We start from the raw sequence: 26,059 nt of genomic DNA, 5'->3' as shown, positions 1-26,059 counted from the left end.
CCAATGAGGAAAGGCCTAGGAGGCATTGACAAAGCGGCAGTGAAATGCCAGCTGTTACACTCTGTGGGACACTCTGGAATAGAAAGAGCTCCTCCCCTCCCACCTGGGTCTAGAACAGCTGGGCTCTGGGATTCTTAGCAGGTGTGGCTAGGAACAAAGTGTTGTGCTTTGACAATACTGTGATATCACAGATGTAATTTAAGGAGTTGGGGTAAATCCTGGCCAATCTGAGGTCATCCCTAACCATGGTAATTGTTACTGACCAGCCAACTGCTACATCCCTGAGAGATCTCTGTTCTCAGTGGCATCCAGCAATAAACACTCAGCACCTGATCTTCTGCTAATTAAAATGAATAGTAAAAGCAAGGGTCAGTTTTATGAGTAAAGTTTAATTTTGGGATGAGAAAACTGCTGAAAGCAAAAGAAATTTTCAACAATTCTTGACTTTATACATTAGAAACAGTAAAGAGAGTTGGCAGGTGATGTTTCCACATTCAGCGGTTCATTTTAATTAACTCAAGGACATGGATATGGTTTATGATGACCGGGCTCATGGTTCAGCTGTATTTGCCAGTGACCACGATGGTTGAACCATGGGTGGTTCTTTTTGCCTTTGGTTAAACCGAAGTTGTCTATGGCTAACCCATGGTTGGCTGTAGTTTCTCCCAGTTAAACTACTGTTTGACATCTTTGGTCACGTTTATGGTACTATTGGTTATTCCCACACGTGGTTAGCCAAGGGGCAAATAAATCAAGTCTTCAATCTGAGGGAAACTGGGGCTGTCCCATTCAGATGGAGGTATGTATCAACCCTAGTTTCAATACAAGATTCTCCCAAAGGCAGCCACAAGATGGGACTGCCCGGTCAGCAGAATGTAGAGACAATTACCAGCACCACATACTCATTCAAGCACCTGGCATTTAGATACCATGCTGATAGGCATTCGATTAGATGTCTACTGTAGCTGGGTAGGGTTGTGTTGGGGGAGGCAGGGTCTTATAACGGGCAGGGCGTGGGAGTGGAAGGCAAGAGGCTTGGGTTCTGTTTCCAGCTTTGCCCCTGGCTGGCTGAGCACTGCAGTCTCGTTGTCGATAAGAGTGTCAATGGACCTCCCCCTCCCTACAGGCAGTGCTTGGAGATCTGCGGGTGAAAAGTGCCGTACAAGCACCAAGCACTAGTATTATAGACTCATAGACTCATAGACTCTAGGACTGGAAGGGACCTCGACAGGTCATCGAGTCCAGTCCCCTGCCCTCATGGCAGGACCAACTACTGTCTAGACCATCCCTGATAGACATTTATCTAACCTACTCTTAAATATCTCCAGAGATGGAGATTCCACAACTTCCCTAGGCAATCTATTCCAGTGTTTAACTACCCTGACAGTTAGGAACTTTTTCCTAATGTCCAACCTAAATCTCCCTTGCTGCAGTTTAAGCCCGTTGCTTCTTGTTCTATCATTGGAGGCTAAGGTGAAACAAGTTTTCTCCCTCCTCCTGATGACACCCTTTTAGATACCTGAAAACTGCTATCAGGTCCCCTCTCAGTCTTCTCTTTTCCAAACTAAACAAACCCAATTCCTTCAGCCTTCCTTCATAGGTCATGTTCTCAAGACCTTTAATCATTCTTGTTGCTCTTCTCTGGACCCTCTCCAATTTCTCCACATCTTTCTTGAAATGCGGTGCCCAGAACTGGACACAATACTCCAGTTGAGGCCTAACCAGCGCAGAGTAAAGCGGAAGAATGACTTCTCGTGTCTTGTTTACAACACACCTGTTAATGCATCCCAGAATCACGTTTGCTTTTTTTGCAACAGTATCACACTGTTGACTCATATTAAGCTTGTGGTCCACTATGACCCCTAGATCTCTTTCTGCCATACTCCTTCCTAGACAGTCTCTTCCCATTCTGTATGTGTGAAACTGATTGTTCCTTCCTAAATGGACCACTTTGCATTTATCTTTATTGAACTTCATCCTGTTTACCTCAGACCATTTCTCCAACTTGTCCAGATCATTTTGAATTTTGACCCTGTCCTCCAAAGCAGTTGCAATCCCTCCCAGTTTGGTATTGAGTATTGCTTGAGTCCAGTGGTCCATTTGGTGCTGGGCAAACCACTAAGGACAGCACCGTCCAGACTCAAGTGGCTGTCACTCTGTGGCTCAGCTCTTCAGCTGACGTCAATCAGCTACACCTTGCAGCCCAAAAAGGCCATGGCCCTACGACCAGACTCAGAGGCCCTTGGGGTCTGTGGGCAACAGCTACATTGCATGATCCCAGCGGCTGCGTTTGCAGGAGCTGGTTAGTGCTCATCTCAGCCAGGAGTTCGACTTTGGGGGCATGTGTGTGTGTGATGAATGGTAGCGGGATATACGTGTTTTATCCCAAGCCAGAAAACCCGTTCAGGTAATGTAAGAACTGACTCAGAACTTTGACATATAGTTTATGCTTTTGGGTACTTCCCTGAATTATCTCCCTGAATCTTTGAAAGTTCACCTCTCCCTGGTCTGCAGGGGTATACATGGCATGGACATGTATATGGAGTGTGCCTTTTCCCGTGTGGGAGGGGAAGGGTAGGGTGACCAGACAGCAAGTGTGAAAAATAAGGACAGGGGGTGGGGGGTAATAGGAGCCTATATAAGAAAAAGACCCCAAAATCAGGACTGTTCCTATTAAATCAGGACATCTGGTCACCCTAGGGAAGGTGTCGTGTGCATCTCTGTGCACAGTATCAGAGGGGTAGCCGTGTTAGTCTGGATCTGTAAAAGCAGCAAAGAGTCCTGTGGCACCTTATAGACAAAGTCTGTGCACAGTGTGTATCTTTGGGTCACCTGACAGATGTTTTTGGGCTGGTGTTGTCATGCTTGATGGTACGTGGTTGCCATGTTACATGTGCAAGGTTTATGCTGAGCTGCCTCCTTCTCCCTGGGACTCGGCAGAGCAGAGTGAAATGTGCCCTTTCTCCCTGCAGAGTGGCGGCAGACGAGTGGGGCCCGAATGATCCTGCAGGACGAAGACATCACCACCAAGATAGAGAATGACTGGAAGAGACTCAATACCTTGGCGCACTACCAGGTAATGAGACAGGAGCCCTCTGCCAGGGACACAGGCCTGGCCAAGTTACCTGCCTCTGCTCGCAGTGCTCAGTGCCAATCAAACAACTGAACTGGCACTGCCAACGCTTGTCTCTCTCTGCCCCAACCCATCTACCCCTTCTTCAAAGGCCACCGACAGATCTCACCCCAGAGACTGTCGTTGTTGCACCATCTGGTCTTCTAACACAGTCTCTTTGCACCTCCTAACACAGTCGCTTTGCACCTTCTCTCTTTCTCCACAGGAGTGTTACACTGCTGCTCTCATCATCTGAGCTGCTGCTCCCCTGCCAGCCCTGTCTGAGATCCAGGGCTGGAACAAGCAAAGAGCAATCCCAGGCAATGACGCTCTGTAAATAAGTTCTGTCGTTTCCCCCTCTCCCCCCACAAAGTGTCAGACTGTTTCACTACAACACAAACAGGAGTCACTTTGAGCTAGAAAGTAGGATAAGATGTTTCAAGCTGAACTAAGTAGCAGCTGCCCTGAATGGCTTTTAAAAATAAATAATATAAACGTTCAATGAAAACGGTTTCTGCTATTATATTATGTCAGATAAGAACATGATTTGACATGATATGATATCATATTCTGCACTATTACTGATGGGTCTTGAAATAATGTAAAAATAATGCTACTAATACTAAAGTAAACTACATTTTGAAACACAATTTTTGTTTCTGAAATGAAGTTTCAAAATTTTCATAAACAATTTTGCTTCTGTTTCCAACATACTCGTTTTTGTGGAAAATTTCATCAGGATCGATGCAATTTCACACCAAAAATCAGCTTAGTTGAATCAGCATTTGTCAGCAAAAAACTGTTCAGGCAAAAATTTGATGGCCAGCTCTAACACTGACCTCCCATGATTCTTCTAGTGAGGATTTCCCTCTGCCTACTCTGCCCTGTGCGATAGGCGGGGAAGAGGGCAGATCAGCAGTAGGAAGGGGAATAAGAGAAGGGAAAACAACTCGGCTTTAAGGGACAAAGTTTGACAGGTACTCAGCTGCCGATCACTGGGAAGGAAGGGGCCCTGTATCTCTCCCCAGGCCACTAGTGCTGGCATTGTCCATACTAATATTAGTCCAGTGATGCCTAATAAAAACCCTCCTGCAAACTATTTGGGGTGGGGCTAGAGGGAGAGATAAGCCGCCACCCTCTTAAAGGGGAGGCTTTACTGAAGGCCCCCCACTGGCAGTAGATGAGATGTCAGGTTGCGGCTGATGATCAGCACAGAGGAGGGGGCAGGAGGAAGGAAGCAGATTAGAAATAGACGGGGAGTGGAGATGAGAAGGATACAAGTTAATTTTCTTCTTCCGCTCGGGAGAGAGTATGACGTACTTGCCCATGGAGGGCAAGGCCATTGCACTCCGGAGGATCTTTGACATTACCAGCGGTAGAAGTTAGCCTGTTGTCTGGAAGCAGGAAGGAGAGCAGTGGAACAGACAGCAGCTTTGTCCAGTGGTGAGGGCACTGACCAGATCCTAGTTCTAGTCCCAGCTCAGCCACTTTGTCCCCATAGGGGGGTGTCATTTCCCTGAATGGATAATGATACTAACCAGTAAGGACAGCTGTCCTTACCTACTGCTGGAAAGTACTTTGAGATCTATGGCTGGTAAATGCTATAGGCCAGATCCTCAGCTGGTATAAACCACTATAGCTCCACTGGAGTCAGTAGAGCCACACCAGTTTACACCAGCTAAGGATCTGACACTGAGTACAGGGCTGGGAGCTCCTGAGTTCTAAGACTTGCACTGGCTCCCTGAGCATGTCACATGGGACCAGGTTGCCAAACAGAGTTAGGTGCCTGAAGCTGTAGATAGGTGCCAAGTGGGATTTTGAAACACACCTAACTTCTGTTCCTAGATTGCCAAATCAGAAGGACCTGTTGTGATCACTTAGTGAAATCCCCCATAGAACCCAAGCCAGAGAGCTTCCCTTGTTTGAGTCAGAGCAGATCTTTTAGAAAAAAGCATCCAATCTTGATTTAAAAATTGCCTGTGACGGAGAATCCACCGTAGCTTCAGAACAGTTATTCCGATGGTTAATCACCCTCCCTGTTAAACGTCCGATGTCAGTGAGAGTTTGGTACCGACATGCTCTGGAAAATCCCACTAGGGGTCTAGCGACGTCTTTAAGTGCGTAAATACATTTACAGACCTGACCCTTAACCTCTTAGTGCTCCACCTGTAATATGCGGCTAATACCCAGAGATCTTACACAAGAGTTGAGAGAGCTGATTAATTAGTATCTGTAAAGTGCTTTGAAGATGAAAAGATTCCGTGTAAGAGCTAATTATTATTATTACAGAGACAAGAGCTAGTGGCTCTTCACAGGTTTGTGGGGCAGGTGGGAGAGGTTTCTTCTTTTTATAACTTCTCATTTTTCCAAGATGCTCCTGATACAGCTTCGCTTCCCCACTGGCTCAGAATTGCTTATTGTCTCACTTGCTTTTGAAAGGAAGCCCACAGATGCCTAGCTCTCTCCCCCTTTAAGATGTTATGTGAGACTTACTGTAGCACAACAGATATCCAGCTGCCACCTACAGGGGCAGAACAATAGAAACACCATTTTCCTCCTCTGTTGCAGCAGTGGCAAGGGCCGGCTGGTGTGGCAAAGTCCTGTGCCGTATCAGGAGTCTGTGCATGTCTGCTCTGATGCCAGGAGGTCATTTGTCACCTTGTCTATGAAATGCCCATTCCCATGATGTGTTGTCTAGAAGGAAGAGCACTGACACGTGTCATGCCAAACTAATTTGCTATGAGACCTTGGAGGAGCAACTTAATTTCAGTCTGTGAGGGGCACTACAAGGAACCGGGTCCCGGCTGTTCCCCTAGATCTCAGAATTTGGCCTCCCCAGTGAACTTACTGTCTCTGTTAACATCAGCTTCTCTTTGAGTGTTGAGTTCTTTTCCCGTGGAGATGGCCTGAGTCAGAAGCTCAGATCCAACCTCCTGAAAACTGGAAAGGATTTGAATTCCCAGATCCTAACCCATCACTGGTTCTGGTTTGGATCCATCACTGGAGTGGGCCTGTTTTCCAGGCCTCGCATAGATGAGGCTGAAATCAGATTCCAGCCAAAAATGATGGAGAATTTGCAAGATCAACTGGTCTCATTAAACTCCCACTAGTTGTGGCTGAAATCTTGTGAGAACAGCTGATGAGATTTGGGGACCATCCGATCTGAACCTCAGAACCTGGTGTGTCTTGATCTTGAACCCCAAGCTCTAGCCAAACCCTATTTCAGACTCTTCAGACCATCTCTCATTATAAGAGCTTGTGTCATGGACCTTTTGAATGTCACGCTTCTGTTCTTTGGACTATTGAACAATTAGAAGAATTGGCCCTTCCCCACTTTTAAAAGATAAGCCTGTTGCAGTCTCTTGTCCATTATAAAAACAATCATGTGGGTATGGATCTCACGCTGGGCACTTTACAGACATGGGCAAAGACAAGGCCCTTGAGCGAATTCCATGTCCTTGTCCTACAAACCTTGCTCATGGGAGTAGCCCATTAAAGGCCTGCTCCAAAGTCCATTGCAGTCAATGGAAGGCCTCCCAGAGCCCACTGACTACAGTGGGCTCTGGGTCAGTCCCTATATGAGCCAGATTCTACCTTACCAAGTAGGCCCATTGACTTGAGCAGAGTGATTCCAGATTTGCACTGGGGGGCAGGAGAGGAGTGAGCAGGGTTTGGCCCCACTCCCATGAGGAAGGGTTTGCAGGGGTGGGTCATAAGTAACTAATGATGAGATCCTTCCAGCAGGGACAGTGATTGATCACTTGGGTTTCACTGGCTGGGTTTCCTTTATGTTATTGGGTGTGCTTTTTGGCCAGCCCTAGGAGGCTTATTCCTAAATTCTCTTTCCTCCGCAGGTGCCAGATGGATCGGTGGTAGCATTAGTCTCCAAGCAGGTCACTGCCTACAATGCTGTCAACAACTCCACTGTCTCCAGGACCTCAGCTAGCAAGTATGGTAAGGGCCTGTTTGCTGATATATGTTAGGGGAAATACTGGTGGCCACAACAGTGGGGAGATGTTGAGCACGTGTAAAGGGAACAGCCTGCCACAGCCAACTGACATTTGTACAGCAAGTGAAGATGAAAAGCACTGGACAATCCAAGGGCTATGTTATTCTAATTAATGGCATCTATGGAAAATCACTCTTTTATTCAGGTGACTTTGGCCTGGGTGAGATTACACCTGGAACAGTAAAAGTTAGTGCTTCTCTAGCTTGTTAGCTCTCCAAGAACTTTTCTGAGCAGACCAGCTTCCATTATTACCATTTAACACATGGGAAGACTGAGGCTATGTGACATGAGAGATAAAGTGGGTCACACGGAAATTCTGCTGCAAAGCCCGGAATAGAACTTAGCTTTCCTGAGTCACCAAGACCAGCTCCTCTCTCGTTCCCAACCGGCTGCTGATGCACCCACCTGGGTAGCTGCCTGTTGGTTGGAATTCTGGCCCAAAAAGTGCAGCAGCAGGTGAGGGTTAAAGGGAAATGAGTTTCCAGACTGCATCAGGAGAATGATACAAACCATCCACTGCCTGGATCCAGCTGCCTCATCCAGTTTTTTAAATATATGAAAGTAAGTCTGATCCTCCTCATCCTCTGTAGCTTGGGAGAAAGTACAGTTACTCAATGTCCAGAGGAACTCGCTTCCCCTTACTCCAAGGTCATGAGCAATGCACCAGGACTTATTAATATTCATGTTCTTTGCAGCGTTGTTGCCATTCTGGAAGGACACCGGGACCTTTGCAAAAAAGAGGGTTTGAGTGGTTTCATTATTGTTATATTTCCTGAGTTCTGTGCTACTGGATTTTTAGAAGAGGGGCTGAGGGACGAGTGGGGAAAATGTGGTGAGTCAGAAGTGATTTTTAATTGCAGTAAAGGGAGCAGCAGCCAGAGTGAACATGGGTACTCCATCCAGTAATTAATACAGGGAGGCCAGTAATGCATTAATGAAGCTGCTTCAGAACCTGCTACTGGAAGGGGCACCATCTGTGTGTTAACTACAGTTGAAATACAGTTAACTTGTGGCACTGCTGGAGAGCCGGGGGGGTTGTCCAGGCTGTCACCCCTGGTCGGTGGAAAGGGAAGTAGTAATGCTTGAGGTGGCTTTCAATGGGGAGTCACGCCATCCACATGGGCAGGTTTGGGGACCCAGGGTGCAATGAGCTGAGCAGCCCCCTTTGGAGGAGGGAATGACACAGTGGTGAGTAGGGAATGGGGTGCATTGGGGGAAAGAGGGAGCAAATGGCTGGGGGAGAGGTGTACCAAGCCCAGCACACACCCAAAGACAAGCCCATGGACTGTGAAGCTCTTTGGGCCTCGCCCAGATGGCTGCTCAGCATCTGCAACTTCTGCAGGAGCCAGTGAGAGTTGTGGATTCTCAGGATCCTGCTCTGATTACCCACAAAGAAACCCATTTCCAGGAGCGGCTGCCTGCCCTCAGTCACAGCAGTAACATGTCCAGCAGCACATCGCCAATGCTGGACCATCCCCTTTTCTAAATATACTAGTGTCTTGTCCAGCCTGGCCGTCGTTGTGCGACGGGATGAGGCTCCCATCCTTTTCCCTGGAAGATCCTTTCCCGGGCTGACTGAACTCATTGTAGGAAAGTTTTTCCATGTATCTGCTCAGTTGCCTAGGAACGTCTAGATGTGTGCGGATGTTGTAGGTGCAGCTAAGGCAGCCATTGTGGGGAATTTGGTAGTGGATTTCCATTTTTAAAGCATACACGACCGCAGAGTATTTCCCTGGAAAAACACCTTGACCCCCTGAATGTGACCACCTCTTCCTGAAGGTGGAGGGCTGATTCTTGAGCAAGCTGTGGCTTTGTGTTCCAGAAAACATGATCCGTTACACGGGCAGCCCAGACAGCCTGCGCTCTCGCACACCCATGATCACACCTGACCTGGAGAGCGGCGTCAAGATGTGGCATCTAGTCAAGAATCATGAGCATGGAGACCAAAAAGAAGGTGACCGGGGCAGCAAGATGGTGTCTGAGATCTACCTGACCCGGCTGCTGGCCACAAAGGTATAATGCTGGAGAAGGGCAGTGGAACTTTGAAGACGTGGGCTTCAGAGGGTTTGAAAGAGGAGATGGGACTCTTCACGAGCAAGACAGGAGAGACTGTTCCCAGTGTAAGGGGAAGCATGAGACAAGGTGTGAAGCCAAGGGAGGGTAAAGGGATTAGCTTGGGAAGTACGTGGGGAGAGCGCAGTAGAAAGTGAGAAGAGCTTGAATTTAGAAGCCAGTCAGTGGAGAGGGCCAGAAGGCGGAGAGACAACATGTGCAGAGCGACGGGACAGGAAGTTGGCTCTGGGAGCAATGGTTTGAGTTGGCTGGATTGGAGGAGAGGTGAGAAGGGGGAGACCAGGAAGAAGCAGGTTACAATAGTCAAGGTGGGAGGCGATGAAGGCACAGACAGCGGGCTAGTGAGGAAAGGGTGACTTCTGGTAATATGAACGAAGGGTTTAGTGAGAGACTGGGGAGGGAGAGGGAGCAGCCAAGGGCAGCAGCAAGGCTGTGAGCCTGGACGAGGGAGGAAAGGTGGCATTACCAACAGTGGCTTCCTGCCCAGGGATCCCTGTGTGTGCAGAATTATGTAGGCAGGAGCAGATTGGTTTGAGGATATACCCTGAATTGTTTGTAGAGTCGACCACATGTGATTCAAGAGGTCAAGGGGAGCCTAGGGAGCACGTCCTGGACATGTTCAAAGGACAAAGACAGCCTGGCAAAATGGGACTGTGAGTTATGCCACAAACCCGTAGGGAACGTTACTCACTGTCCCACCACTCCCTCTGGCCCACGTGGATACCAGGCTGTCTCATCGGTGGTGCTTGCGCTGGAAGGCATACCAGCCAGTTAGATGCTTCATCATGCATCGTGGTGGGGCAGCTCAGCGGTCTGAGCTGAGACAAACACGCTAACCTCTCCGCAGGTTGGGTTATGTCACTCACAGAGAGCCATCTTGCCTGATGCATGGACAAAGGAGGGAGCGAAGCGCCCAGTGGAACATGCCGGCTTGACAGGGGGAGCAGCAGGCATCTGCCTGGGCTGACGGGCTGCGGGGAGCCCATTGGTCCTTGGCAGTGAGCACTCACTCTCTCGTCCCGCGCAGCCCTGCGTGGCAGATTGCCTGACAGATCTATAACTTTTGTCCCATCAATGCTAAACTTCTGCACGGCCCCACCTCAATGTCACGCGGTGCTGGCAACTAGTTATTGACCCGGAATTGAATTTGCTGACATCTCAAATGCTGCTGCCAGCAGACAGGGGCTGCAAGGGGATGCTGCATTTGGGGAAACAGCCACTACAGGGTGCTCGAGTCCAGGTCAGTTCTCAGTCCTTATCTTTAAGGCGCACCGTAGCCTGGACCCAGAGTATCTAAAGAGCCTGAAGCCCTGGGATGAAAACCATAGTTGACAGCTCCACTCCTGTGGTCCAGCAGAACTCTCCACCACCAGGGTCAGATTCATCTGTGCGGGAGACAGAGGTTTCTGAGGCTGGTCCCGGACTGCGCAGTGAACTCCCCCAAAAACTAAGGATCATCCCAAACCTCCCCACCTTCTGCTCCCCATGCAGAGCCTGCTGCTTTGGTCTGCTTCCTCTGACCCCAATACAATGACCAGGTATGGGTATAAAACAAACCCTAGCATTCTGCTAGGCACACTGTGGAGAGGAGGAGAGAACAAACCACGTGACCAATGTTCGTCACATTCCGTAATGCATGACCAGAAGGTCCTCGGATACTGCAGTGATGAGAGTGGAATAGGAACCTGTAGACTAGAACATGGCAGGACATGCTGGCTCAGGGGATCAGCAGAGGGCCACACAGCCTTTTGCCGCCTCATTGCTGGTGGGAATCGGGCTCGGGTCCACAGTGGCCAATAGTCATTAACGTCTGGTGGCTGTTCAGCGGCCTGGGCAAAAGGAGTTGGCTGCATTTAAGTCTTGTTACTAGTACAAAGATCTCTAGCAGAATCATAGATTCATAGAACCCCAGGGTTAGAAGGGACCGCAACGAACATCTACTCTAACCTCCTGCCAAGATGCAGGATTTGTTGGGTCTAAGCCATCCCAGACAGATGGCTCCAGCCTCCTTTTGAAAACCTCGAGTGAAGGTTCCACAACTTCCCTGGCAGCCTGTTCCGTTGGCCGGCTGTTCTTACACTTAGGAAGTGTTTCCTGAGATTTAATCTAAATCTGCTCTGCTGGAGTTTGAACCTGTTACCTCTTGTCCTGCCCTCTGTGGCAAGAGAGAACAATTTTTCTCCATCTTTTTTTGGCAGCCTTTCAAGCATTTGAAGACAGTGATCATGTTCCTCCTTAATCTCTTCTTTTCCAAACTAAACATACCCAGGTCCTCCAGCCTTTGCTCGTATGACTTGCATTCCATCCCTTTGATCATCTTTGTCACTCGCCTCTGGATCCTTTCCAGTTTCTCTACATCCTTTCTATACATTAGTGACCAAAATTGGACACAATACTCCAGCTGAGACCTCACCAGTGCTGAGTGAAATGGTACTATCACCTCCTGTGACTTGAATGCTATGCCTCTGTTAACCTGAGATCCAATATGCTTTTCTTGCAGCAGCATCACATTGTTGACTCACGTTGAAGTTGTGATCTGCTATAACTCCCAGATCCTTCTCAGCAGTGCTGCTGCCAAGCCAGTTATCTCCCATTCTGTATTCTCCCCTTGTTGGCAGTCTCATCAGAGAGGCCAAGGATGGGGTTTGGATTCCCTCCATGGAAACTGAAAGTCTCTCCTTCCCCTGGTCAGGGCTGGGCAGTTTTCAGCACTGCTGGTTGACAGGCAGATGCCTAAAGCGTGTCCATGCTTTATTAGCATTACATGGATGTGAATAACTAGCAGTGCTGACCGGGGCACTTCCCCACTAACCAAGGGGCTTTGTGCTACTGCCCCTGATTAGAGAGGTTGCCGGGCCTGCTCTTCTCTGGCCCAGGAGTCTGACCACCAGCCTGGGGATAAGGGATATGAAGAGGGCCAGTCTTAGCACAGCTCACACGAGGACCTGTCAGAGGGTGCAGCTCACCTGGCACATCTTCCACATCCTTCAGCGGGAACCTCTGGCACTGACACGTCACTCTCCTCTGGGGCAGCCCCATCAGCAGTAGCGATGGTGGAAGCTGCTGTGTAGACAAGGCTCAGGAGTTTATAACCATCAAGTTATCTAATCCGATTCTGAGCAGAGTTGGACAATACAGTGGCAAGACAGCCTGAGGCCTTCCTACGCTGTAGCAGCCACCATTGCTCCGACTGGTGGAGATGTAGTGGTGGCGAATTCGTCTGCACAGCCATAGTTGTGTACACACGTACACACACACACACACACACACACACAGAGTCTGAGTCTGTCCACTGGACAGGGGACTCTGTCAACACATAAGTCCTGCTCTGGTGTTTCAGCTGTGTGCTCAGTCCCCTGATGGGACAGCCTTTGGTGTCTAATCCCCGGCAACTGAATAGGAAATCCTAACCAGGTTATTCTTCTGTCGATGGACACAGAGCATGCAATTATTCTGTCTGTCTTTGAATGTGCCCTTCCTCATAGCAACTAGGGGCCATAATGGGTCCGGCAACGTAAAAAAAAGGGGGCACCCCCATGGGGCGAGATACCTAGCTGATGTAAATCAACAATCATTAGAGCAAGGCTGATTTACACCTGCTGGGGATCTGGCCACCACTGAACATCCTTGGTGTTCAGCTCAGACACTGGTGGACCACAAACAGAACTCCAGATTCTGCCTGTCCCGTCTGCCCTTTCTTGGGAGCCAGGCAGGGAGCCAGCTGGGAATTTGACACAGCAATAAGGAAAACCAGAAAGCCTGTTCCCCCCCATCCTGGCACTTGGTATAAGAGAAATTTCCTCTCCCCATCTTGTGCCTCTGAGAGAGAGGGAAGAGCAATTGTTGCTAACACAGTCTGGGGGAATACTTCGTTAAACTGAGAATGGTTTTTACCCTGCTAAGTCCCTGACCTCTGAGAACTGGAATCTTTTGCCTAGAAGCAGCTCCTCTGTGTCAGATTTCCCCTCCGGGCCCTCCCCATGTTCAGACGTGCTGCAGGGTTTTGTTCTTTTTTTTCAGGAGCTCTCTCTCTCTCTCTCTTTCTCTCTCTCTCTCTGTTTATTTCTCAAAGAATAAATCAAATGGGGCATCAGCAAGGGACATCAGCCTGCTAATTAAGCTTTGGTGTGTTTGTTAGTGCTGTGTAAACTCTACCCACCCTGGCAGAACTCAGCACTCCACTTCCAGCGAGGGGAAGCTTGTCGTGCATCTGCCGAGACAGCAGGAACCTTTCCATTGCAGGGAATTTGTCACTTTAGGAGTTGAGTTGGTTAAGCAGTTACAGTTATTAACATGTTGTAGGTGGAGATTTCCTAGCTCCACTGAAAGAGGAGTGCTGGGAACACAGGCTGGAGCTTGTACACAACCACCTTTGCCAGTTGCATCTCAATCCTGGCCTGCAGCTCACCTTGCCATTCCAGTCCGGTGGCAGCCCAGTCCTCCTGAGCCGCCCTGCCCTTGGATTTCCACTGCCAAGCCTGCGCCCCCTCAGCGTGCACCAGCTTGGTCACTGCACCTTAGTTGTGACCTACCTGAACCTCTGTTCCACTCCCAGGCCCCAACACCACTTCCCCCATTGCACCCCCAGTCCTTACCCACCTTACCTCCAGCACCCACTGCACCTGCTTTCAATGTACCTCCATTGTGATCTCTGTCACCCCTCCTATCCCAGACCTAGGCACCATTCCTGGCTTCAGCCTGCACACCAGTCCTGACCTGCATTACTCTTTGCTGTTTCACTTGCGAGCAAAGATTGAATTCATAGGAAGAGTGGGGTGTGGTTTTATGGTGTTCATCACTCATGGGGAGGACCCTGGGCCATTGAAGATGCTAGGTGTGTTAAGTACATGTACCCACTCAACCTCCAGACCCCTCACGTTCAGATTGTCCCGTTAGGTGTCCCGTTCTTGCTGATCAGGCAGTGATCACGGTGGTTTCTAAGCATGGTGATCTGGGATCTCTCCTATGGGAGTGGGAGGAAACCTCATCAAGCTCTACACTAGCATATATCAAAGTCAGGTTCCGCGTATGCATTGCATGATGGATGCTCTTTCAGGCCCTACTCCCAATGCAGAGGATGGCAAAATATCGTTGGGAGCAGGATCAGTCATTTGTTGCTCAGTGCACAGGTCAGGCTTCTCTCGCATGCAAAATGCCCACCTCTCCCATCCCCATCCCCATCCCCATCCCCATCCCCATCCCCACAACACACTGGGGCACGTTGACTTCACTGGAGTATCACCAGTGTACACCTGTGGCAGAACTGACCCCAAACCTGAAATCTCATAGTCCCTTTTGCGATATGCAATGTGCCTGATGCTGCTCACAAATCCCTTGGCATTCTGTGACCGGGGGGCCAACAGGAGGACCCCATTTAACAACACAGGAGAGCAAACCCTTCCCTTTCTCTGCTGAGTGTTCCCCACCACTGCACTCAGCCCCCACCCAGAGAGACAAGCTCTAAGGAGAGAGAGGTAGGCAGCTTACCTTGCCTGTTCAGTCCATGGCTGCTTGCTGAGGCTGCTATCCCTATCCAGGTCCAAGGCCGAGGGGGATCCCAGTGATAACGTGTGCCTGGCAACAGGGTTTAAAGCTCCAGCTTATTTCCCACTGCACAGCTGTCAGATGGCACCAGCTCTCAGTCACTACTTCCAGGGCTGAACCTGGGAACTCCAGGGAGCAGTCTAGTAGCACTCCTCTGAGCCAACCTGGCAACCCAGATTCCCCAGGGAGGACATCAGAGCCCCAGGGCAGTGTCTCATTCTCTTCCTCCTCCTCCCCTGACCCCGCAGGGCACTTTGCAGAAGTTTGTCGACGACCTCTTTGAGACGATCTTCAGCACAGCGCACCGCGGCAGCGCCCTGCCTCTGGCCATCAAATACATGTTTGATTTCCTGGACGAGCAGGCAGATAAGCACAACATCCACGACCCCCATGTGCGGCACACCTGGAAGAGCAACTGGTCAGTGTGATCCCTCCGACGTGGCCCTGCTCCTGGTCCCAGGTGGAGGGGAAAGGGTTTGGGGTTCTGATGCCTGGGGAGGATGGGCTTGTGGGTAAGGAACTGGCGTGAGCTGCAGGACACCTGGGTTCATTTCCCGGCTCTGCTGCAGACTCCCGGTGTCATCTGGGGAAAATTACTTGGGGTGTATCTCTACTGCATTCGGGGGTGGGGGTGCGATTGTAGCCCCAGGAGACATACCTGAGCTGGTGCGGGCTGTACAGCCGCCCAGGACCCTGGGTAATTACTCATGCACCTAGCTCGTGTCGCCGCAGCTTCATTGCTCTGGTACCTGACTGAGCTAGATGAAAGCTAGCACAGATATATCTACTCAAGTTGAGATCACACCCTGTGACTACAGGATAGACATACCCTTAGTCTCTGTGTCTCCCTCTGTGAAAGGGATCATGGTAGGTCCCAGGGATGCTGTGGGGATAGAGCCATTAAGGGCTGTGAGGTGCACAAATGGTGACAGAGCCATATGATCACCAAGTGAGGACAGAGCTAGGTAGAGCCTGACTCTGCTCCAACCACTAGACAACGCTTCGCTCCCCACACTTGTTGCATGTACTGGAATAGAGACAGGGGGCTGAGATCTCGAGAGAGAATGTTCCCTGCTGCTTTTATCCTTTGAATCTCACTGTTGGAAAGAGTCCCCTGGGGAATCTTTCCCTCCTTTCTTCTGTGTAAATACGAGGGACTATAAAAGGCACAGCAGAGGAGAACCACAGGACTCCCAGCTGATGAGTTTTCTCCTTTTACCAGCCATGCTGACTGGCAGGTCGGCACAGTGCCATGAAATAAAAAAAGAAACCCCATGCATCGAAGAGGCTTTCAGCTAATGAAATATTAGCATATTATTAACATTATCTGTGGTGCTAATCTACGGCTGATTGCAGCCACTCAGACTAAATGAGCAGGAGGTTTATTTAACGGGGGTAGGGTGGAGGAAGAAATGATCTCTTCTCAATCAGATTAAATTAACTCCAAGTCACTTCACAGGCCTCATCATTCCCAGCCAGCATTCCCTGCTACCTGTGGCTGGCTGGAGCTTAGCATCAGAGATATTAGAGATGCAAAAGACCTGTTCCAGGCCATCTTCCCCAGCTCCTCCTCCTCCTGCCTGCTGCTGTTGCAGATGCTAGCACAGGCCCCTATTCTCCTAGTGCTTCCTCAGTTCGAGTTTCAAATATCTCCAGCAACTGGGCTTCGGGTGCTTCCCTTGGGGAGACTGTTTCACTGGAGCCTAATGTGATTGTCTATTGGGATGCTTTTTTCTGACGTTCAGCCCACAAGTTTCCTTGCTCCAGAGGTGTCCGTGGGGAAGGTCAGGTGGTGATGTAGCCAAGAAGGACGTATTACACTGCCTGCTGGTACCTGGAGGGTGTAGACACCAGTGGTAGAGGTGAATTGTTTAGGATGATATTATGGACACAGGACAACTAGAAGCAATGGGATGAAATTAAGGAAAGGAAAATGTAGGTTGGCTGTTAGGAAAAACCCACTGTTGTGAAGATCTGTTAGTGTGGAATAATCTCCCTCTAGGAAGTGATAGAAGCCGCAGCCCTGGAGACATTTGAAATTGGACTTACTAAAACCCTGGAGATGGAGATCCAGTGGATGGGCTCTGATAGTAAGGATTCATCTCCCAACTCCTAGTTATAAACACAGAGCTGTGCAATGCCCAGCCTGCTGGAACTACAGGATGGCACAGGGTAGTTACATGCCATTACTGTATCAACTGGTGCACAGAGTTATAGCTATGAAGCTAAATCCCAACTCCCCAGTATTCTGTGTCCATGTCCACCCCAGGTATTGCTGAGACCGAAAAGCTAGACTGCTTCCCACTTACAAGCGTTAATAATACTAAGGCTTTGCACATATATGACCTCTTCTGGCCACAGAGGGTGGAGTGATTAGCAGTCAGGTCTCATCCCAACACCCTTGCGAGGCCGGTAAGTATTATCCCCATTTTACAGAGATTAATAGGAACCACAGAGAGGGTAAGGGGCCAATTCTGCCAGCACAACTAGTTCCATTGATGTCAGTGGGGCTCCTTGCAGAGTAAGATGCTCCTCAAGGTGAATAAAGTGTCTGAATCTGGCCCTCTGTGAATGATCTAAGGATGCCCTGGACCAAAGCCAACTCTGGAGTCAACTCCCTTGACTTGAGTAGAGTCCCATCAGGGATGAGTTTGAGCCATTGCGTACCAGTTTGCAGCCAGAAATCCTGCCTCCCAGTCACATGCTCCAATCCTGTTACTGTAGTGTAGCGAGATCGCCTGTGAAACAACACCCCGACTGACCTATCTTCTTCCACCTCTTCCTTCCTCCCTGCAGTTTGCCACTACGGTTCTGGGTCAACATGATCAAAAACCCCCAGTTCGTATTCGACATCCACAAGAACAGCATCACAGATGCCTGCCTCTCTGTGGTGGCTCAGACCTTCATGGACTCCTGTTCAACCTCGGAGCACCGTCTGGGCAAAGACTCCCCTTCTAACAAGCTTCTGTATGCCAAGGACATCCCCAGCTACAAGAATTGGGTGGAAAGGTGAGTCCTACACGGAGGAGACGGGTTGGCATGAGCCAGAGCTGGACAACGTGGGCCTGCTTTGTGGCAGGGGCTGCAGCCTGGCGTCCCATGTGCTGCCGCCGGTAACGGAGCTGCACTAGAAGGCTGCAGCGCTTGGCTATTGAATTTGGTTTAAGACTTCAGGGAAAGAACCATCTGGGCCATTTAGCTCGATATGCCTCACACCAAAGATGGACAGGTCAGTGAGAGAAATATGCTGAGGTTGTTTTCGGATGTCATTTCTCTGGCAGAGATTCTGGTGTGTGGAGACTGAGGGAGATGAATAGTGTGACTGACTGGGGTTGAGGCCGGCCACCCAGTCTGGGAAGGATGGCTCCATGTTCTAAGCACTGGGTTTGGAATCTCTACAAACCGTAGAGCCACCAGTGCAAATCCTGACTGAGCTGCCTTGTTTCCCTTCTGAGGCTAATAGACTTCCATGCAGGTGACCATGTGTTGGGTCCTTTGGATGAAACTCTGAAGAACAAAGGGACTGGCTTCTTTGGAATTAAAGATCTCCAGGCATTCTCTGACAGAGCAGGGGTTTGCCCAAATACCCTAACCATAAACTGCCCCAGCTGCATACTCACTGCTGTGCAGTGGACTGTGCACTCTCCCAGTTCCTATCTGCACAGTTCAGTCAGTGCTTTGTGCCCAGTTAATGTAAGATCTTTCTTTTCATCTTAATAATAGAGAGGTAGATCTTGTGGGACCAGCTCTGGCAGAGCTCCTATGGACTTCAGTAGGAGTTTGCTTGAGGAAGCTTTGTAGAATTTAATGCATAGTTTGTTTTCCAATATCCCCATGTTTGCTAGGCAGCACTGACAGTTTTTGGAAATGCAGAGCTGGAAAATGCTTGCTGTACACTTAACATGGAGCCAAGGTTAACATCAGAGAGTTCATATAAAACTGTGCACAGTTTTAAACAATTATTCAGCTGGCTGGATAGATAGATACTGTCTACAGTTGATCACACACCACACTGGTTTATATGAATTCTTTGTTATTGTAGCTATACCTGTGTATATCACAGTATATTTCTTTTAACGGAGGGGTTAGTCATTCTGATATGTCAGCGAAAGGAGACCATAGCTGGTTAAAGGTTTCTATGCTGTAGTCAGAGTTAAATGAAATCCTTTCTAATGCAGCTACTGTCGGTTACTGATTTGTCCAGACAATTATTTTTAGCAGCAGTTTAGACACTTCCATTTTTTACGAATGTAGTTTCTTAGCAACCAATCGGGCACTTAGGAGCTACCTTGCTTAATTATGACCTATTTCTTATACTGTGCCCAAGTTTGCTCATATGTAAAGAGCTTGGGAACAGGCTGTATTTGGACACTGGGAATGAGCTATAGAGATATTTATTTGTGGATTGTGCATTCAGGTCATTCACGACCCAAAGATGTTATGATCTGATAGCTCTTTGGTGGTTTGTGTGAAACGGGACGTTGGTTTCAATGGACAGATACCTAGCTCACACCCTCCACTGCATCTTGTATGGTCACTCTCATTAGCAGTCAGCTGATAGGTCCAAGGACTGAAAGGGTCATGGTGACCAAAGTCCTTTCCCATCCCTAGAGGTGTCTCTGTTCTTCAGGTTGTGGGGTGAGGACACTTTGGTGGGAAGGGGGTATGGAGAGCTTGTCCCAGTGCTGTGCCTCTTCTCTGGATAAATAGATAGCTTCAGTCTCCAGGGCTTTTACCAGCACTGTATTCTTTAAAACTGGATCGTGTGGAAGGATGATCCCCAGCAGTAGGTGTTACTCTTTTCTGGAAGCTTTCCCAGAACAACTGGATGAGTTTGCATTCATAAATCAGGTGCATCAAAGCTCCCACTGCTAGTTAATATTGCCAGCTTTTATCTGAGAAGCCCCGGGAGCTGCTGGGGTGATTTTTAATGGTGTACAAAAACTTTGCAAGGTTCCTTGCTGCTGTATGAGCTGAAGCTCAAAGCAGGTTGTGAGTCTGTGAATATCAGCGTCGGTTTTGCCACTCTTGTCTTTTCTGAAATGCAAGTGCATGGCTCTGAGATGCACAATGCACCTGGAATGAGAATGGTTGTTGCTTCCATTTCAGAGAAACCAGCAAGCGGTGCCTAGATCCTAGGGTGATGGGTGTGTTAAGGATGGAAGATAGGACTGATTTGCACCCAACTCCTAATGAATTCCTTGCTACTTTATCACAGCCAGGTAGGGTGTGAGTTATTCCAGTTAATGCAGTAGTTATCATCAGCTGACAGGATCGTCACTCAAGACAGTTGGGTTTTAAAGACAGGATAGGAGTCAATGCCAAGATAACTGGAGTCACAGCCAGAGAGTTTCTGAGTTGCTAAGGAGTTTGCAAGAAGGAACCTGAAATCAGATGATTGTCCTGTGTAGGAACATTAGAGCTAACAGTGATTGTGCACGGGTGCTTGGTGACAATATCTATCTGGAGGAACTCTGGAGCAAAAGCAAGGTATCTGTCCTAGTATGCATCTATCTAAAATTAATGCTAACTTAGCTAGCCCATCCCAGACACTCCTGTGCTCCAAGCCAGCTACTTGTAGCTGCTGGTTTCTCTGCTTAGAGTATGTACGGGTGCTCAAAAGATATCACAGCAGGGTCAGCTGCCATGGTTACTCCTGGGGGAATTGTGCGTCAAAAAATTACAAACTCCACACCAAAAAATTAAACATTCTGCATATTTTTATTTGTCAAAACTACGCAATATAATCCACTAGTTTCAATTATTGTAGTAATTTATTTCAAAATACCCGTCAGCAAGTATGTCTGTAACAATATAGACAGCAAAAAAGGTTCAAGAAATATTTTTTGACAAATAGATTCCTTACTAGGCATATTAATACAGAACTCTGAGTGATAATTCATTTAAACTACAATACAGAACCATATTTCCCACACCCCGCAGAAGCAGTGCAATGGCTTATGGGAGTCAGGGATAACGGAGGAGCTGAGGAAGAGAGAAGTAATTGCTGGAAAGGAGCCTGGGAGTGAATTTGGAGGATTGTTGGGTATGGGTGGGAAGAGTATGGAATAGGATTTTTGGGATGAGGGGGAGAGATTGTTAGGGAGCTTCCTCCATGCAGCTCCTGGCTGACACCCAGCCTTTCCCATTCAGTCAGGCACATCTGCCTGTGTCCCTCCATCCCCAGTCAGACACCCACTCCCCGCATCCCCATGTGGCCCTGCACCCCCTCAGCCAGTCCCCTCCCTCCTGTCCCCATCTGTCCTTGCACTTCCTGTCCCCATGTGTCCCTCCACCCCCACTCAGACACCCCCTCCCCCTGTCCCCAGGTATCGCAGCATCCCCTCAGCCAGTCCCCTCTCCTCATCCCCATGTGTCCATGCACCCCCCAACCCCATGTATCTCTGTGCTCCCACTCAGCCACCCCCTTTCCCCCTTATAGCCCTGCACCCCCTTCTCCATCCCCATGTGGCCCTACACCCCATCCCCCTGTGACCCTGTGCCTCTACTCCCATTCAGTTCTAGCCCAGTCTATCTATCCGCACTAGCTCGTATGAACCCGTCTGTGACACACACACCCAGCAGCCCCATGTGCCCCTCACTGTCGTCTTCTGATCAGGCCTGACAGGTGCTGTGAAGAAGGCACTGCAGGTTCTTTCTCTTTCCTATGATAGCTGGGGCTGGCAGGGAGTGGCTGCTCTGTTCTAATGCCACAGTGCCCTCTGGTGGGCAAAAGTGGGACTGCAGCAACTTCCCAGCAAAAGCTATTTTCTGCGGAAATAATTAAAAGTATCCATGGCACATGTATTGTGCGCATGCACAGTGGCACAGAATTCCCCCAGGAATACCTTGTACATGTTTCAAGCAGAACATCCAGCAGCACCAGGTGAAAGTAAGTGCTGGGTATGGATGAGCACCCAGGCAAAATACTACCCAGGCAGAGCTTGGCCTGTGGGTGCAGGATGGGAGGGAACAAAAGCAGGTTCAGACCCTGACATATTCCCAGCTTGCTTTTCTGGACCCATGGTTTAAATGGACTTCTAGGTTTCAGTGCTGCTGGATGTGGAGCTGAGCTCTAACCAGAACCCCGATCTGAATAGCCCTGAGATTTGGAAGAGCTGAGTTCTGGATTCAGTCTCTGTAGCTGAGGCTGCCTCCAGGTGAAAACATGCAGCGAAAACTAGCTAGAATCAGCCAGAGCTTGGGCATCTCTGGCACAAAAGGTGAAGGTAGGATGGGGCAGGAGTAAGAGATGAAGAACACAGGAAGAGGCAACCAGGTCCATTTTTGTGTGTGTGTGAACCAGCAACACTCAACCTGTGGTTCTAGAGTGACAGGTGGCTTTTCAAGACCCAAGATGTGCTGCTGTTGTCTGATTGGAGCTCTTCCTTGCTCTGCAGCCGGACAGAGGGTGAAGGACAGAGAAGAGAGTGGGCCTGTTGCCGATCTCACCTACACTGGTGTAAGACCATAGGCTTCACTGGAGTCACCCTGGATTTACATCAGTGGAGCTGAGATCAGAACCTTTTCAAGTTTGCTTCAGTGCCAATATTGCCCCTTTGAGCCTAGAAATCCTGGGGATTTGGGAGCACTTAACGTAATCCCGGAGCACTGAGAAGGGGAATGTGTTCTGGCTGGGACCGGCTCATTAGCATTCACTAGCGCTGGAAATATGACAAAGGGCTGCGACTGACCTTTCATTTCTCTCCACGCTGCCAAATTTATGATAACACTTGTTTGAACTTCATTAACACGGCTTAATTGCATTCGTCACAATCAATAAATCGTTGCCGTACAGAAGCCTGTGGCATGAAGGCAGGAATGCAGGGACCCAAAAGGGGACAGTGGGACAAGAGACCAAAAGCCACTGTACATTTCCAGCTTATGCCCAGGCATCGCATTAAGCATTTAAGATACAAGCAGTGGCGCAAAGAAAAGATCAGGTGCTTCCCTCTCACCCTGATGCTCCTCCGCAGGCTCTTACTGTGCAGAAGCAGTAGCTACTCTGAGTACATGGTGAAGTGAAAATTATGAGCTTTATTTTAGACACACTCTTACCCCTTCCAAATTCTGCCATCAAAGAAATTTAAGTCTCGACCTAGGCAGATTGAGTCGGGGGCCAGGAGACAATTTTTCTGCGATGTTTGAAGTGAACTGGACAAGGGGTTCCTGAATTATGATACCCTAAAATCCAGGTGTTCAACAGAGTTTGAAAAGTTGGCTAACCTCTTCTGGCCATTTTACAGCCAGAAAAGAGAGCTTGTTATGAAATGGACTGACCTAGTGCAACAAAAACTTATTCGTGGAGTAAACTCTAATTATAAAAAAATATTGAGACTTTAAATAGTAACATCAGGGTGGTTCACCAATTCCAAGGAGTTCAGAAGAGAGATCAAAGGACTGCTGGAAATTTCAGCTTCCTCTTTAAACAAAAGTGAGTTTCTAGCCCTTGCCCTGGCACAGAGGGAGCTCAAAATGTAACTGATCACTAGGGAGGGGTCTTGTCAATAGAAATAATAATAATAACTAGTTCTTGTCACCTGTAGAGCTCAAAGGAGGTCAGTATTATTAGTGCCATTGTTACAGATGGGAAAACTGAGGCATGAAGTGACTTGCCAAAGATCAACAAGCAGGCCAGTGGCAGAACAGGTTCTAGAACCTATTTCTCCTAAGTTCCAGGTCAGTACTATACCCACTAGGCTGTGCTGTCTCCAGCAGAAGGCAGGAGTTATTCAGATGAGCTGAGATCCACTTTAAGGAAGTGATGCTCACCAGTTAGAAACTTGTAATCTTTTCATCGCAGATCACAACATGAGAACAGAGAGTGGGAGCCACTTAAAATTAAATCATCGATTCATCTATTCAGGGGCAGGCTGGAAGGGGTGCATCCCTGTGCTGCCTGTCCTGTCCTTTCTAGCCCCACTTCTTCCCTTTTGCAGATGTCCTCAAATGCTCATTGGCTCTGGACTGTAGGATGCCTTCAGGAAGTGTGTGTGGGCTGGGCTGGACTGGGCAGAGCAGGTAGCTGACAGAGGTGCTGGGGGAGCAGTGGAAATGGAAGCATGGGCAGGCAGCTAAGATGGGACAGTGAAAGGAGAGACAGACTGTATTTGCAAGTGTACAATATATGGTCCTCAAAGGGTCTTTAATGAGCAGATGTTAGTTCCTTTCTCCTGTCTTGCGGAGATTGGGGCATTCACTATAGGATTAGCTGTCTTTACAGCAAGGCTGGCTGAAGACTTACTAGCCTTTGGCACAACAGCCCCACCAGTTCCCCTCAGAGAGGGTAAGGAGCAGAAAAAGCCATAAAATCAAGGCACAAGAGGCTGCCTGCACTAGTTACAAGCCATTAATAGCAGATCTCTTGATCTGAAGAATGGATGAGTTGAGCTTCATTTGGAGTCAGGGCCATCTGTTCAACTATAAGACTAAATATTTCATACCCCAATTAGATGCTGAGATTCCTGCCTTGAACCTAGGCTCTTTCTGCAATCAGACCAATTTGGTGTAACAGAGGCTTGTGGGGCTACCCGGCTGAGAGAGCTAATACATAAACTTAAGCAGCTGTGATGCCTACGAGCCAACCAAAACTACCCCTTTGTCCATCTGCATATGATTCAACAGATGAAACAACTTCATGGGCTTGAATTGCTCCAATTTGCTGCTAGTTCATTACCAAGCTTTTCTCCAGATCGTCTCTGATCTACTAGTGCCAGGTCTGTCAGATACTGAACTCCCATTTGCTTCGCAGCGTGCAGGGTTCGGAATGCTATTGCATAACCCTAATTATGTTATTTCTGTAATTGCGTTTGCAGTCTGCAGCACATGGATTCGTTACAGGCTGCTCAGATGCTAAAATGATTATTAATGAGCACGATCCCAAACCAGCAACGACGACAATAAAAAAAATCCCAAGCTAGGCGGTTAGCTCCACTAGCCAAGCCCAGGGCTCCCTCGAAGAGATCAGCGCTAAGGGCCGCACCAGAGTTGGTCTCTTCTCCCTTGATGAGTTAATGAGTGACTGGGTGCAAACAGTGACAGCATGGGCAGGGCACTGCTGTAATTCTGCAGCCTCATAAAACAAGTCCCATAAAACAGAGTTTATGATGCCCCGTGCACAGTGCAATGCCACAGGCATAAGCAAAGGGGCCAGGTTTATTCACCTGACTGATTTCGGCTTGTTTTCTTTCAAGAGAGAATTAATTGTAAAGCTCTTTCTCCTAAGGGGACAGGAAGCATGCAAAAGGGAGGAGAGTAATTTCTTTCACTTTGCTAAGAATGCATGAGATGCACACCAGCAGGTCTGATACACTCCACCCAGCACGGATCAGAAGTGCACAGTCATACGAGCCAGCCCTGCTTTTGTTCAAGCCGTACTGGGGCTAGCAACAATGGTGGGAAATTTCTGAGCTGTACCACAAAGTCAGCTTTTCCTCCAGTTTTACCTGGCCCTTGCTTGGCTGCATAAGAGCTAAGTGAAAACTGAGTAAAGACTCAGTAAGGGCTTGGCCATTTCTCCTACCAGGATTCTCTACTACATGAATTTCTGATGGGCTTGGATACTACATCGATGGGTTCCTAAGGGTATGTCTTCACTACCGGCCAGATCGGCGGACAGCAATGGATCCAGCAGAGACTGATTTATTGTGTCTTGTCTAGACTCAGTAAATTGATCCCTGAGTGCTCTGCCCTCGACTCCTGTACTCCCACACAGCGAGAGGCGCAGGCAGAGTTGACGAGGGAGCGGCAGCAGTCGACTCACCGCGATAAGTCGATCTAAGTACGTCGACGTCAGCGACGTTATTCACGTAGCTGAAGTTGAGTGACTTAAGATCAATTCCCCGCCCCCTAGTGTAGACCAGGGCTAAGAAACATATATGTGCTAAGAACTCACCTAGCTATGGTGGGACTGCGATGGGAGAAAGTAAAACTGGTGGGTTCTGTAACGGCCAACCTAGTTTGGTTGTAGGGTACATGGTTTAAAAGCCTCTCCAATAACTGATTTCTCAGTTGAGAAAACCGTTAGGACCCAGCTGCTGCACTACCATGGTGATGAGCATGGGTAGATAAGCCAGAGTGTATGCAGGGGTGGACAGAGGAGAATCTGAGCCATAAGGTGGGAGAGGGTCCATGGACCCACCAATGTTGGACCCATGAGGGTGGAAGGCATGACCAGAGAGTGCTGGAGGTAGCTATGAGGGATGGGGAACAGGAGGTGGAGTTCGCAGGGCAGGCAGCCAGGAGCACTTGGATTGGTCCACTGGGGATGCTTTGTTCAATTGGATTCACACACCCATGTCTAGTTTTATCCATCAAGGACT

General features: G+C 48.8%; 1 protein-coding gene across 2 annotated transcripts in view; it reads left to right on the top strand.

The window, feature by feature from the left end:
* The window catches only part of PLXNA4 (plexin A4), a 667,362-nt gene that overhangs the window by 618,801 nt on the left and 22,502 nt on the right, over window positions 1–26,059 (top strand). For both annotated transcript variants that reach the window (XM_030574789.1, XM_030574885.1), the window contains exons 26-30: window positions 2,973–3,076; window positions 6,967–7,066; window positions 8,944–9,134; window positions 14,987–15,156; window positions 17,535–17,747. In XM_030574789.1, the coding sequence (XP_030430649.1) occupies window positions 2,973–3,076; window positions 6,967–7,066; window positions 8,944–9,134; window positions 14,987–15,156; window positions 17,535–17,747 (778 nt within the window). The remainder of the gene's footprint in view (window positions 1–2,972; window positions 3,077–6,966; window positions 7,067–8,943; window positions 9,135–14,986; window positions 15,157–17,534; window positions 17,748–26,059) is intronic.

The sequence above is a fragment of the Gopherus evgoodei genome, chromosome 1 (assembly GCF_007399415.2).
Source record: "Gopherus evgoodei ecotype Sinaloan lineage chromosome 1, rGopEvg1_v1.p, whole genome shotgun sequence".
Taxonomy (NCBI): domain Eukaryota; kingdom Metazoa; phylum Chordata; order Testudines; family Testudinidae; genus Gopherus; species Gopherus evgoodei.
The sequence above is the reverse complement of the archived record's forward strand: the minus strand, read 5'-3'. Positions and strand labels throughout refer to the sequence as shown.